The sequence below is a fragment of the Marmota marmota genome, unplaced genomic scaffold (assembly GCF_001458135.2).
Source record: "Marmota marmota marmota unplaced genomic scaffold, marMar, whole genome shotgun sequence".
NCBI lineage: Eukaryota > Metazoa > Chordata > Mammalia > Rodentia > Sciuridae > Marmota > Marmota marmota.
The window spans coordinates 10,498,633-10,514,935 of NW_025999925.1; the positions used below are offsets into that span (position 1 = coordinate 10,498,633).

General features: G+C 33.5%; 1 protein-coding gene across 5 annotated transcripts in view; it reads left to right on the forward strand.

The window, feature by feature from the left end:
• Xrcc4 (X-ray repair cross complementing 4) overlaps positions 1-16,303 on the forward strand; it is a 255,216-nt gene that overhangs the window by 91,966 nt on the left and 146,947 nt on the right. For all 5 annotated transcript variants that reach the window (XM_048800239.1, XM_048800238.1, XM_015497866.2 and 2 more), the window contains one exon: positions 7,480-7,646. In XM_048800239.1, coding sequence (XP_048656196.1) covers positions 7,480-7,646 — 167 coding nt within the window. The remainder of the gene's footprint in view (positions 1-7,479; positions 7,647-16,303) is intronic.

Genomic DNA, 16,303 nt, shown 5'->3' on the forward strand with positions numbered 1-16,303 from the left:
CTGCAGTGGCGGGCCCCAGGCTCCTTGCCGGGGTGTCTGAATGGGGGGATGGGACTGGACTGTCTCTGGTTGGTTTCAGCTCCCGGTCGCCAGCTGGCAGGCGGTCTCCAGCTGCCCAGTCGCCCAGGCAGCGGGCGGGTGATCAGTCGTCGGCGGGCGTGCGGTCTTCAGCCTCCCAGTCGCATGGGCAACGGGCCGGCTGTCACTGGTGGGCGCTCGATCTCTAGCCTCCCAGTCGCACGGTCGGTAGCACAATTCTTTATAACTTTCTGGGATGTTAGAAAGATTACGTATCCTGTACTATAAATATAGAAATCACTAGTTATATATGACTATTGAGTAATAAATATGACTATTGTGACTGAGGAACTGATTATTTGTTTATTTATTTGGTGCTAGCACTTGAATCTGGGATTTTATTCATGTTAAACATATCTCTACCACTGAGCTTCATTTGCAGTCCTAAAAATTGAATTTTTAACTTCAGTTAATTTAAATTTAGCCGTGTGTGACTCGTGACTACTGCAGTTGAAAGAAATTTGATGTATCTTGGGAAAGGTTTTACTATAACAGAAGAGGCGAAATGAACAGTTGCTGGAATCACAGGGATATGGAATTATGGGAAGGTTTTTGTTGTTTTTTACATTGATAGTATTGACATATTTGTATTTATTACATATTGGTTAGTAACATGCTATCACAAATTTAGCAGCTTAAAACCACATATATTTATTATTTCATGGTTTCTTTGGATCAAGAATCCAGACAAGGCTTTTCTAGAATTCTTCTGAAAGCTGTAATTAAGTTGTTGGTCAGTATTGCAATCTCATCTCAGGGTCTGCTCAAATTTGTGTGGGTGATTGTACAATTTAGTTCTTCTTTGGGCTTAGACCTCAGTTTCTTGCTACCTATGATTAATTTTATGTGTCAGCTTGATTGGGCAGTAGTGCTCAGATATGTGTTCAAACATTCTACATTTCTGTGAAGGTGTTTGGGGTGAAATTAATATTTAAAGCAGTGAAGTTTTAAGTAAAACAGATTGCTCTCCGTAAACTGGGTCGGCATCATCCAAAAGCCAGAATAGAACAAAACACTGACTTTGCCTGAGCAAGAACGAATTTTGCTAGGGAATGGTCTTCAGATTAGAATGGCAACATTGGTTCTTCCTGAGCCTCAGGCCTACAGGCCCACTCAGCAGATTTTGGAGTTACCAATTTCCATGAATTGTGTGAACCAAACCCTACAATAAATCTCTCTCTTCTATTCTCTTCTCTTCTCCCCGCCCCATCTTTTCTCTGTATATATTAATTTGTAGGCTACAAAGAATTTCATAATTTATTTTAACAAGGTAAGTTCTAACACAAATTCACTACACATATACATACACCCTATTGCTTCTTTGGTTTTCTCTGGAAAACCCTGACTAATACACTGGCTATTGGACAGGGTCCCCCTCAGTTCCCAAATGATTGTTTATTAAAGGTTATCCTCAGTTTCTTGCCATATGATTTTGTCCAACATGGCTGCTAGTTTCATTGAAGCCAGCAAGAGGAGCTTCTGGTATACATAGCAGTCTTAAATAATTTGATCCCTGAAGTGACATAGATCATCTTCACCATATTCTGTTGATAGAAGCCAGTATAGGAGCAGGCATAATCAAGGGGAGGAAATTGCATAAGGATGTGAACAGAAGAAGGTTTGGATAATCTAAACCATTTTAGAGGAAACTGAATTACCCTTTAAGCAGTCATTTTCCTACGTATAACCTTCCAGTGAGTTTTTTTAAAATTAAAATAAGTTCTGAACTTTTTACTGTGGCCTACAAAGTCCTTCATTGTGTAGTTTTTTCTCTTCCAAATCTCATCTGTTTTCCCTCTGAGTTTTCTTTTTTTTTTGGTCTTATACTGGCTTTCTTTTATCCCTTGACTATCACTACCTGTACTTAGCTTCTTCCTACCGCTATCAGCTCTTCATCTTGAAGTATTTGTTCCAGTATCACTTATTTAGCAAGGGATTGTTCCCTGTCTACAATATTCAGAGTTATTCCTTCATCTATTCACTATCACATTGTCCACTTTATTTTCATCAAAGGTACAGCTATCTGAAATCATTATTTGATCATTGTGTATCATTGGATTTCTTCATTATAATATAAGCTCCAGCTGGGTATGGTGGCAAACTATAATCCCAGTATCTTGGGAGGCTGAGGCAGGAGAATTGCAAGTTTAAAGCCAGCCTCAGCAAAAGGAGGTGTTAAGCAACTCACTAAGACCCTGTCTCTAAATAAAATACAGAATAGGGCTGAGGATGTGGCTTAGTGGTTGAGTGAAAAGTGAGTAAATACATTGTTTTTTCTTGTTCATAGTGATCTGTAATATCTAGCACATAGCCCATAGCCCATGCTCAAAAAATCTGTTAAGTAAATAAATGAATGAATATATTCTTTTCAACCATGTAAGAATGTAACACATACTCCTTATTCCTTTGTAGAATTTAACTTTAAACAGGATGGGTATGATGAGACCTAAAAGAGTGGCAGGTAATCCAAGGAAATATTTATTTATCAATATCTGCTACTAAAAATTAAAGTTGCAGGGAAGTAATAGTCAACCTTTCTTCTCCTCACCCAATTCAATTATTATTAGAAAATTCTCCTCCTTGATTGAGTCTGTGTATACTCTAATTTATCATTATTAATTAAAACATATAATTAGACTAAGACAAATTCTCTAGATAGTACTGTATTTTGCATGAATCAAAAGACCCATCATCTCTATTTTAAGATAGTAATGAACTAACTTATGATTCTCTAATCCACAGACTTTGGGGCTTTTAGCTCTCAAGGTTTCTTTTACTCCCACCAATGATTTTTGCAATTATGAAGACCAAAATAAGAATCTTAATATGATCTTAAAATGTCAAAAATATAGCATGACCTTAAAATGTAAATAATTTGGTTCACTATGATTATAATTCATCATACTTTGTACTTTTGGATTATTGTATTTTAATCATAAAAACCTATAGGATCCAAGATATTAAAAGCTTTGCTTGATCATCCAATTATCTTGTGTGTTTTTTTCAATAAACACTAAGAAATTTGTGTAAGAAAATATTTTATTTGGAAATGTGAGATTGTAGTACCACAAATATTGTTTTCTTATCTCTTTAGGAGTTTTCGTTGCTATTCTTTTCTCACAAGATAATGAGACCAGTTGTCAACTTAGATATGTTGCTGCTGCTTTAGGATGTTCATCTGTGCTGTTCTTTATTTAAGTCAACAATGAAAATTTCAGAATGTACACATGAACAAGAGTTCACTATACAAAGATGTTAATACACATATAATTAATTCAAAATACTTAATAGTTGGTTATTATATAATTAGCTAAGATAATACCATTTAGTCACTTCTATTTTACATAACTCGATTTCCTGTGTTACTTGAATTTTATCATTATGTATTACAATAGTTCTGTATATGCCAACAGTAGCTAAAATATTCTGAATTATAAACTACAATGAATAGATTTTGCTTTTTTTTTAAAGAAAAATGAAGACATCTTAAAATTTTTGAAGATTATGGAGAGAAGGAGATTCCTATCTCCTTTGAATTCTCAATAAGATTGACTACAAAAGGAAAGTTATTTTTGTCAACATGTCTATGCAAAAGGAAACATGCTTTCAAAATGCTTTAATTTGTGATTTCTGACTCTAGGTCAATAAATTGAAATCACTATTTTGATTATTTATTATTTTAAATGGTGTAACTAAGATGTGAAGAAAAGCTGTACTAATGCTCTACATGTCAAACAAGAAACTAGAGCGAAAAACCGAAAAATTTGTACAATATAATATAACTTTTGTGCTAATTTGCTAGTTAAAAAAAAAACATAGTGTAGTTATCACTTTTCCATTGTGAACTTGATGTAGAGCTAGAGTAGGGAAATATTTTATGTTCCTCAATTCATTAGGCCTGAGATGAGATGCTTATTGAAGTTCAGTGCATACAGGCATATAGCCTCTTTTATCTGCAATAGTGTGGACAGGCTGGAACAGCAGTCATGAAGAGAGATTACTTCCAAAACTGACTCTGAACCATGTGCAGTACAAGCAGAATACTCCAGAAGACACAAGTCACTTTCTTACTTTCTCATTCATTTGAAAATAATAATAAAAAAAAGAACAGAAAAGAAAAAAGAAGGAAAAAAGGAAAAGTTAATCTGGATATTTCAAGTAGAATCCTTTTCTTAAAGTTTCTGAGACTTCCTTATTTTTATTTTTGGCAGAATAGATGTTCATATCTTTGAAAGATCCAGAGAATGGTGAATGAAATTAAAAAATCAATATGTAAAATTTTGCCTACTCTTAAGAAGAAATTATATTTAAAGTTTTTTTTTTAAATATGAATAGCTAAGAGAAATAATTAAAATTTCTCTTTTGGGATTTTGAATAAATAAATTTGAGTCATAGTTTGATAGCAATTTTTATTAGTGATATAGAATTAATCCTTTATTTGTTGTCTAAGATAGAAATGTAGAGTGCTAACCCTGTATCTATATCTGCATTTATGTTTTTATAGATTGCTTAATTCAACATTGAATGTGAATAGGTTATTTGTCCATTTGGCATTTTGAAACGTTCAAGTTCTGAAAAATTCTTTTCTAACATGCCCATCTTTGTCAGAGGTGCTTGACAATTGCGATAAGAGAATTCTAGATAAATTTGTAGGCTATGTTTTACTGATAATGTAATCTGTTGTCTAAAAATAAAACAAGCTTAATTTTTCCTGTTTTACATTAACTTGAAAAAAATAATGTTCTACAGATAACTCTGCCTTTAACTGTGTGTGTTTACAATCAGAGAAACATCATGAGGTAAATGCTCAAATTTACTTTCAAGTTATATATTCTTAATTTTTTTTTTTTTTTTTTTTGGTTGTTGGTTGTTTGTTTTTTAGTTACGGTGGTCAAACCCAGGACATTATGCATGCTTAGGCAAGCATTCTACCACTGACCTACATCCCTAACCTTCTCATTATATATTCTTAGCTGGGTGCGGTGGCAAACACCTGTAATCCCAGCAACTCCCGAAGCTGACCCAAGTTCAGTCCAGCTTTGGTAATTTAGTGACAGTATGTCTCAAAATAAAGAAGGATGGAGATGTGGGGCTGAGATTTTGGCTCAGCATTAGAGTGCTCACCTAACACATGGGAGGCCCTGGGTTTGATCCTCAGCACCACACAAAAATAAATAAATAAAGTTATTGTATCCAGTTATAAAAATATTTTTAAGAAATATTTAAAAAATTTTTTTTTGGTTAACAAAACTATTAAAAAAATTTTTTTTAAAAAAGGATGGAGATGTAACTCAGATCCAAATCATTTCTGGGTTTGATCCTTAGGACCACACACACATACAAAAATTAAGTTTTATTTTCTTTGTATAAATGACACTTCCTTATTTAAATTTATACTTTTTAAATTCAAGTCTTCTTGGCCATTTGATTATAAGTTTAAGAGAAAAAATAAATCAGATATAACAAATAGTCTGAATTTCATCTGAAAATACCTTTTTTAGAATTTTTACAGGTCTTTGTTTGTTTGTTTTATTAAGTATTTCTCAAAACTGAAATTAGGCCAAATACCTGTAATCCCAGCAAGTCTAATACAAATGGGTGCATTTGTTGTAATAAAAGAGATTTTTAAAAATCTGCTTTCCTTTCTTTTGTTAATAGACAAAACGTGATGAGATAAAACAAATTAAAGGGTTAAAAAGACATGATGACCTGCTTGGGTTAATAACAAATGTACATATACAAATGAATGCATGATTTCTTTGTGGTTAGATCAGTAATATTTAGTACTCTAAAATTTTTTAAAATGTACTAATGACATTAAAAAATCTAAATATCTATTGTTTTATTTTGCATTTTACATGAGTATATATAAATTCTTCTTAACACCTAGGAATCATCAGTATTTAGCCTTTTGGCAGGGTTTCTGTAATGTGAAATAATCTTCTACCCATGTTTTCTATCAGAAGATTTAAAAATAAACTAGCAAACTTGATTTATCCAGAAACACCTGCTTTCTGGGTTATATATTCAAATAATACTAAATGGAAGGAATGAACTGGACTCATTTTTAAAGGGCTATCCAGAGAATAAACACTGAATTTCTATTTTAGTGGCTTCTAATTTTATTTGTAAATAGATATATTTCTTAGAACTCTCAACCATTGTTAATATGTATCTAACATTTATAGAAATACTTTTTGAAAGTGATACATTTTGGAAATGTTCTCCTTAGATAAATGGCATAGTAGAAATCAGTAATCTGCGAGGCAAAACCAAAACAAACACCCAAGCAAAACTAACAAACAGTTGGTTTTACTCTTCTGCTTATTCAGTGGTGTTAGAATCTTTCTTTGAAATTATTTATGTGTTTTGAACCTGATTCTTCCCCTTGCTGTCTGTTTAGATGTGATACCCTCTTGTATCAGGAAATATCCATAACAACATAGCACAGTAGAATCTTGACTCTGCCCCTTTAATAGGTGGAATAGCTACTCTGGATCTTACTTACTAATCTATAACATGAATATAATGATAGTTTTTTTTTTTTGGTGAAGATGAGTTTGTTTGTGCTCCATTGAAGTTTTACTTCATAATGATTATTATGCATATAATAATTATTATATTACAATCATTCTAATTTTACTATTGAAGGTAATTATTATTAGTAATCATTGCTTCATTATTATCATCAGTAAAATGGATAGTGCCTGCATTTCCTTTAGAATTTCATATCTATTACCAAAACTGCATTATACTATTTTATTTTCAAGTGTCTTCTAGTAGGGGAATTGTGAATTTGGGAGAGGGAGGAATTATGACATTTTTTAGTTTTACCTTCATGAAAAAACACTCAAGTTTTACACTTACCATTATTTTTGAAAATTTATATTAATAAGTTATAATCTTAGACAAAGAAGTAATTACCGTGTGCTTCCCCCAGGCTTAATAAATTTCCTAAAACTCCTAACTATTGCTGCAATTTGATATTTTTTTTAGCATTCAGTTATATGCCAGTTATTCCATTTTGCCATATATTTAGCTAAACCTCAAGTTAAAAATCTTCATGTATAATTCGTTATTCCGAGCAGAGTGACTTAAAATTAGGCTTTAACAAACAGATGGTATAGTATGGCTAATGGTATTTACATTGCTTTCTTTTCTGAAAGAAAAGAAAGTCACTCTACTTAACATTTTAAAAACATTATTTTTAGGCTATTTGATGATTTCTATGATAATTAGTAAAAAAGTTGCCCAATTTTATGTTTACTTTATTTATATCTGATAAATGCAGTACATTCGATCTTTTACTTTTTCCCCCTCAGAAGAAATTATGTATTTTAAAACAGAACTGCTCCGGCTTGATATTATCTCCAAACTAATCATGTTCTCCTCTCATTATAGTTTAGAATTGGATCCTTTAATCTAGAGAAAGTAGAAAGCCCAGCTGAGGTCATCAGAGAACTTATTTGTTACTGCCTGGACACCATTGCTGAAAACCAAGCCAAAAATGAGCACCTGCAGAAAGAAAATGAAAGGTTTCTGAGAGATTGGAATGATGTTCAAGAACGGTGTGTACCCAATGTGCTTGCATTATAAAAACTTTGAGTTTCTTTAAATTATACGTTTAAGTAATTATTTATAAATTTATAATATATGTACAATATCCTAGATGGAAAATAAAATCTGTCATTCATTATAGTTTTACTTAATAGTATTAAACCAAGGTCCTAATCACTATTGTGCATTATTGGTACATAAGAACAATTTTAGGTAATTTAGTATTTGTTTGCACCACCAATCTTATAAAAAATAAGAAGTAATTGGACATTGATTATCTCAATCTATTATTGTAATATTGATTTAAAAATTTAGGTAGTGAGACTGAGGAGTAACTCCATGGTAGAGTATATTCTCAAACATGGATAAGCCATGGGTTCAATCCCCAATTCCTTCAAAAAATACTAATGGATATTTATAAGAAAAAGATTAGTTCAGCTTAATTTATAGGATTAATAATGAATAAAAAGATCTGAAATATAAATAAGCACTGTCAATTCTCTATTTGGAATTAATAAATGGTAACTATTTTAAATGATGTGTGTTTTGATTCCTAGTAGAGACTTATTTCTCCTGATTTATTGAAAATTCATATTACAATATTCATAGTTTTTTAAAAGCTAAAGTAACTGTAGCTATTGAATAAAACACTCAGTAGTCTTTTATTTTCCTGGCCTTTTAAAAATTTTTTAATGATGATAAAAAGTTATATATTTTCTCAATTATTAACTTTTTCAACTAAGTCTTAATCTAGGCTTAACTAGTGTATGACTTGTATTATTGTACTGGGTAAAAGATGTTCGAAGGAAATAATATGTAAGTCATAAACACTTATATCCCTGAAGAGACATATATGATAGTCATATGTTTGTGTGTGTGTGTGCGGCAATGTCTGAAATAATCATGTGGTGTATATAAAATAATGATTAGAATCACTACATAGAGTAGATTTTTAATCTTTCATTCAAGCTAATTGATCTAAAGGATAAGAACATGGTGTCTTATTTAGAGTTATTTTTAGGGCAGCTGTTGTGATTGTTCTATATGGACATTGTTCTATATGAGGCAACATGATCCATAGCAAAGTGGTTTACAACTATTCATGTGTAAGTATATGAAAATGAGAGTAAGTAAAATAAGTTATTTTTCTGTACATTCAATAATATTTACTATTCAATGCAATTCATGCAAAATTGAGTTACTAATACTTGGTTATGTTTTCCTTTTATTACACTAAGGAAATGCTTGTCTTGCTCTCTTTTAGCCAAATTACCTTTTATCTCCACTTATTTATTTATATATAACTATACATAAATAATATAAAATATAAGTATATATAAATAATGTAAAAGTAATGGAGACCAATTCAATATTTATATATCAAGAAGCTATACAGAAAAAATTTATCCTTATGTTCTGTTTTATTCATTTTGATATAAGTCAGTATCAAATATCTGTCTCCAAAGCATTTTTTGTACCTGTATCTGTAGTTTGGGTGTGTTTTTCTATTTTGTATGTGAAATGAATCAAATTAAAGGAGATGCACTGTGATTGTAACAAGCCATTATATTTTTATATTTAAAACTCAAATTACCCTCTGTATGATTGGAAATTTGATCCACAAATTGGCCACAAAAATGCTGGCTGGTTACTTAGTACTTGAACAAATTGCTTTAAAATGTCTGCCAGAGGTTGAAAGAGGTTATTATCTCATCAGTATTCAACACCACTCCCACAGAATTGAAAGCAGCAGGAAACGAAGATGAGGCAGTGGAGACAATTGCACCCTATGCTGTGAAACAGTATGTAAGGAGTACATATATTATGTGGACCACAGATGCTTGATTTGCTCTTCCTGAGCTATCCAGATTTTGCTTTTATTCTACTAAGCAAGAGATTTTCTATTTGTTCAAAAGCATAGTCATGTATTCCTTTACCTGCCTTATTATGCTTGCTCCTGCTATCTTTTTTGTTGTTGTAATTTATACTGGATTAGATCTTCAGAGGCTGACAGTGTGTGCCATTGGGTTCAACTGGCAACCTGGGAGGAAAGAAAATCCACTCAGAATTCCAAGCTTTCATTTGTATATCAGATGTCAGATTAGTCCTTTATGTATTTCCTGAATTTGGTTTTTCTCCTTTGAAAGGAGAAAGTGGCCACTTTAAGGAGATATAAATAAATACATCTTGGTCATGCCCAAGACTCTCCTCTAGAGTCTTAGGATCCTGGAAAATGAGCAGAGGATTTACAGCTCCAGCTTCCATAAGGCAGTGGTGCTGACTTAGAGTCTTTAAAAGATTAGAAGTGGGATAGGAGCATACTAAGCTAGGTAACTTATATTAGGGACACAAAAAGTAGAGAATCATTAGAAATGGGCCATGATATTAAGCCCAGCTATAGTTCAGTTTTAGGGCAGCCTCTGACTATTCTTTTGTCAGTTATCCATCTTGTTATCAACTATTTCTTCCCTTCCATATTACTGCATATGGAGGGGAGGAGGTGTTAGAAGGGGAAGAGGGGCAAGCGTTTAATGCCTAGACTTTAACATATGTATTTACTATTATTTTGTAGTTACTATTTAATAATTGTCTTTGCTCCATTTTGAATGTTCGAACAAGTGGCATTACTGGATTTTTTTTAGTTTATTAATAAAGGAGGAAAAAATAGACAAGTTGAATATGAATCCTCAGCTTATTAGCTGTATTTAGTTCACTGGCTTTTCCTACTTAATTTCAAATAACAACTTTCAAGTTCCATGTTACTGAATAGGTTTTTGTTTGCTCTTAGAATTCAACTTAGAAATTCTGGCTTTATTCTGAGTTATAGTTATCAAACACATAATTGGAGGCAGTTTTCTGTGAATTGAGTTGACACTGTGGAATAATCAGAATGGAAGACCTTGAAAGCTCTTCTACTTTGTCTTTTTGCCTTCAAGATAGAATCATATTATCTACAGATGAATTCAGTCAGATTTTTAAAGACCTCAAGAGATATCTTCCTGTCTCCTTGGTAGCCCTTTACAGTGTTTAAAACACTCACAGTCAGAAAATTTTTCCTTACATTTATTGGTAATCTGAATCCTTCATGATATAGTTGAAGGCCATTTCCTCTAGTGCTGTCATAAGAAAAGATGAGGAACAGCTGTTCACCATCTTCAGGGCTTAAAGCCTTTTAAAATCTTTACTACTGCTTTCTTTTCCAGCTCTTTTTAGCATCCTTTGTCCTTTAAACTCTATTCAGATTTTCTTTTTCTGTACAACCCTGAACTGCATATAAATTTGGCCAGGACTGATTGTTAATATAATGATGATAACAGTGTTTCTGTTCCAGATCTTCATATTCATGTATCTGTTGTTTGATTTTGAGCTATCATTTAATCTGTTGTTTTATTTTGTGTGTTGTTTTTACATGAAATTGCTTCATTTTTTGCTCTTATTTTCATTATTGTTTCAACATGTTTTTGTTCAATTGTTTTGCCACCCATAATTATTTCATTTTGAATATTCAGTATTTTTCTTTATTGAGTTTTTTATCTTTTTGTTATTTTTAAAAATTACGATTTTTTGGACTAAGACCATAGGTATACCTCAGTGCTAAGGGATACTAACAGCTTTATTATTCTGTTGTCATAGTAACTGTTGAAAGAATGAAGTGTCATTAGGCCTTTCCTGTTTGATATTATTATCTGGTATGACTTTGTCTTGGAGGTGATCCTTAGACTGGTTGCAGTCTGCTCCAGTTGTAAGTGGGCTTACTTTTAGTACTACTGGAATTAACAGTGAATCTTATGTCTCCACTTGACTAATACTTCCTTCCCAGTTGTTAAGACAGAGGCTTGGCAGGGACCAAGTAATATGAAAGGCACAGTAATATTGTAATGGCTCTAGAAGAGGACTGGCATTAAAATCAGGTGGACAGATGCTATGTGTGTTTTACTTTCTAAATATTTAGAAAATGGTTAGTGTTCTCCAAGTCTGTTGAGAAAGTAGTAATGAAGAGTAAATTCACACCCTGCAATTGCTTAAAATAATACTTTATTCTAGCCAACTGTTACTATCAGCTTTTGTGGAAAATGTTATCCAGTTTGAGGATTAGAAGTGTTTTTTTAATAATTTATTTTAGTTGTAGTTGGACACAATACCTTTATTTTTATTTGTTTTTATTTTTATGTGGTGCTGAGGATTGAACCCAGCGCCTCACACATGCTAGGTGAGCACCACTGAGCTACAACCTCAGCCCCCAAAAGTGTTTTTTGAAACATACCCAGATCCGGGTATGCACATAGGGTAATAATGCTCAGTTTATTCTACTATCCTTCCTAACCCCTTCCCGTCCCTTTGCCCCTGACAAATACCCAGATCCTGTTATATTAATATTATTTACCACAGATTATTTTAAAAGCCAAAGAATATAAAAACTACTGTTAAAATGGTGTATAGCTGTTAAATGAGTGAAAAAATATTATCCAGTCATGTACTCTATGTTACATAAATCAGCAGTGGGCCACACATATGACAGTGGTGCCAGAAGATTGAAATGGGGTTACAAAATACCTGTTGCCTATTGAAGTTTTAGATGTCCTGAGATTGTAGCAGGATGCATTACTAATGAGTTTGGGGAGATGCTGGTGAAACCAAACCTGTGTTCCTAGTAGTTTAAGATATAGCACATATGTTTTAGTCTGCTGTTTTTTTTTTTTTTTTAGTCACTATGACCAAAATACCTGACGAGAACAACAGAGGAAGAAATGTTTATTTGAGACTTTCAGAAGTCTCAGTCCAAAAATGACTGACTGAGCTCTGGGCCCAAATTGAAGCAGAAAGAACATCATGGTGGAAGGGGATGATAGAGGAAAGTAGCTCAGGACATGACAACAGGAAGCAGAGAAAAAGCACTGCTTAAAAGGGACAAAATATATATTTCAAATGTACACCCCCAGTGACCTAACAGCTCTAGCCACACCCTACCTGCCAAAGGTTACCATCCATTAACCCACTCAAATGGATTAATTAAGATGATTATGTTACAGCTTTCTTAGTCTAATCATTTCAACTCTGAAAATTCTTGCATTGTTTCAAACATGAACTTTTGGAGGACACCTCATACCTAAGCATAACAACATACAAATATGTAGTGCATGTAATACTTGATAATGAAAATAAATAACTCTTCTGCTGGTTTATGTGTTTACTATCCCATACCTTTTTGTCATTGTTTAAACTTTTCATTTCATGGTCATAAAAAAAAATGCATATTGTGTTCCTCTAGTAGCTGCCGCAGTCTGGCTGGGCACAAATCATGAGCCACTCAAGCAGGAACAAACTTTATTTCCGAACTCCCGTGAACGCCACCCACACGGCTTTTCTCAGGACACACCACACACCAACCAGAACTCCCTCCGTCAGAACTTCATCCACCAAAGCGAACTCTCCAGGAATCCTGGGGAGATGTCAACCGCAAACTCTCCAGGAATCCCCACGAGAGCTCAACCGGAACTCAACGGGAACTCCACGAGAACTCAAAAGTACTGGCAAAATGCTAGGCGCCATCCCAACTGGGCTATGGCTCTCAACAAGTAGCAACTCTGTAAATCTCTTGTCTACTGTCTCTTGGTTGCATGAAGAGGCCACATCAAGTAGTTGATATACCAGCTAGGTTTGTACAAAGTACCTTCTATAGTGTTTACCAGCAACAAAATTGCCTAGTGATGCATTTCTCAAAACAATGCATGACTGTGTTCAGAATAATTGGTTTTCCATTTCCTCATGAGATGTCCATATTAGCTCTTCACTCAGCTATTCCTTTTTGGGAGGATAGCCATAGGCAGTTGTGGTGCCCATCTAGAATGGCCTTATTATTATTGTTTTTAAATTTGTTCTATTTAGTTATACATGACAGTAGAATGCATTTTGACACATCATACATAAAAGGAGTATAACTTCTCATTCTTCTGGTTGTACATAATGTAGAATAACAGTGGTCAGGCGGTCATATATGCACATAAGGTAATAATGCTCAGTTTATTCTACTATCCTTCCTAACCTCAAACCCCCTCCCCTCCCTTTGCCCCTGACAAATCCAAAGGACCTTTATTTTTCATACCAGCCCCTTATTGTGAATTAGCATCTGCATATCAGAGAAAACATTCAGCCTTTGGTTTTGGGTGATTGGCTTATTTCACTTAGCATGATATCCTCCACCTTCATCCATTTACCTACAAATGTCATAATTTCATTATTTATGTTTGAGTAATATTCATTGTATAGATATACAACACAATTTCTTTATCCATTCATCTTTTGAAGGGCACCTAGGCTGGTAACATAGTTTAGCTATTGTGAGTTGAGCTGTTATAAACATGGATGTGTCACTAAAGTATGCTGATTTTAAGTCCTTTGGATGTAAATCAAGGAGTAGGATAGCTAGGTCAAATGGTGGTTCCATTCCAAGTTTTCTGAGGAATCTTTATACTGCTCTTCAGAGTGGTTATACCAATTTACAGTCCCACGAGCAGTGTATGAGTGTTCCTTTTTTTCCCACATCCTTTCATTATTGCTTACATATTTGATAATTGCCATTCTGACTAGAGTAAGATGAAATCATAGAGTATTTTTGATTTGTATTTCTCTAATTGCTAGAGATGTTGAAAAATTTTTCATATATTTTTTGACCATTTGTATTTCTTCTTGCAAATCAATCTAACAAAAGAGGTGAAAGACCTATACAATGAAAACTATAGAACACTAAAGACAGAAATTGAAGAAGACCTTAGAAGATGGAAAGATCTCCCATGCTCTTGGATAGGCAGAAGTAATTTGTCAAAAATGGCCATATTATCAAAAGCATTATACAGATTTAATGCAATTTCTATTAAAATTCTAATGATATTCATCATGGAACTAGAAAAAAGCAATCATGAAATTCATCTGGAAAAAGAAGAGACCCAGAATAGCCAAAGCAATCCTTAGCAAGAAGAGTGAAACAGGAGGCATCACAATACCAGACCTTAAACTATACAATAGAACCATAGTAACAAAAATGGCATGGCATTGACACCAAAACAGACTCATAGACCAATGGTACAGAATAGAAGACACAAAGACAAACCCATATAAATACAGTAATCTAATACTAGACAAAGGCACCAAAAACATATATTGGAGAAAAGATAGCTTCTTCAACAAATGGTACTCGGAAGACTGGAAATCCATATGTACCAAAATAAAATTAAACCCTTATCTCTCACCCTGCATGAAACTCAAAGTGGATCAAAGACTTAGGCACTAGAACAGAAGAAAAAGTAGGCCCATATGGGCTTAGGAACTGAATTTCCTTAACAAGACTCCTAAAACTCAAAAAGTAAAATCTAGAATGGCATTATTTCAAATTTTCATTTTCATAAGGACTGGCAATGATCTGAGGCCATCTGGTTAAACCTGCTACCAGGAAGATCTACAGGTGCAAGATCTATCAATCAAAAGCACCTAGCATGGCTCTGTATCCTGCACCTGGACCAATAGATATCATAGTATGATGCTCCACTGTAAAATATTAGACCAAAGAACAAACTAGAAGTCATTTTAGTTTGTTTGGAAGAGTTAAGGGTGGAGGCATGCACAAGAAAATGGCACAGAACAGAGTCCATGTAGGCCAATGTTCAGTGTCTGAAAGAGCTCATCCAAGTTCATCCTATTCTCCAGGAAGCTCTTAACCCCAAGCATAGATACAATTCTGCTGAAGAACTCAAATTGGCCACTCAGCTGGCAGGACCAGTAATACAGATATGGAGAATCTACAAGAAGGAGAAAGTCAGAGTTGTTGCAAACCACCGTCTCAAGGAGAACTTCCAGGCATTTGGAAGTCTTTGCATAGCCCAAGCCAATGCCAGGATGTCCATCTTCATGGAAAAAAGGGTCAAGGAACTGCAGAATGGAATGTTGGAAAATAAAAATAATGTACTCTTTGAGACATTTAATAAATCAGAAGTAAAGCTGGAAAAATATAAGCATATTAAATCACTTGCTTTATTCATTTATCCAATAAATACTTACTAAACATCTGTCAAATTCCAAATACTCTCCTAGGTACTAAGGATAAACTACACAGTAAAACACATGCTCTTTGGAATTCACAGCAAAACTTTGCTATAAGAATTTGCTGTAATTGATTCCAGAGATACATTGTCATATGTTCCTTTCATCCTATGAGAAATTTTCTTCATCTCTAAATTAGTAGATTGTAAAAGCATTAAGGTCAAATAGGAAAAGTATTACAATTTGACATGTTTGTTTCTAGTTATTTCACTGTAATGTATGTATGTACACCCACATGTATATATTGCCTCTGATATGCATATATATAATATGTAAAGGCTAGGACGGCTATATGACCATCAGAATTATATATAAGCAGTATGGTAAGAGAATATCAGGCAGAACTAGACTACATTTAAAAGAATATTTGAAAAATTATTTTAGTTGTATGTAGATGGACACAATAACTTTATTCTAAGTATTTATTTTTTATGTGGTACTGAGGATCGAATCCAGGGCCTCACATGTGCTAGGCAAGCTCGACCTCTGAGCTATAACCCCAGCCCAGAAAGAATTTTTTTTTTTTTTTTTTGTGGTGCAGGGATTAAACCTGGAGCCTTGTGCATTGCATGTG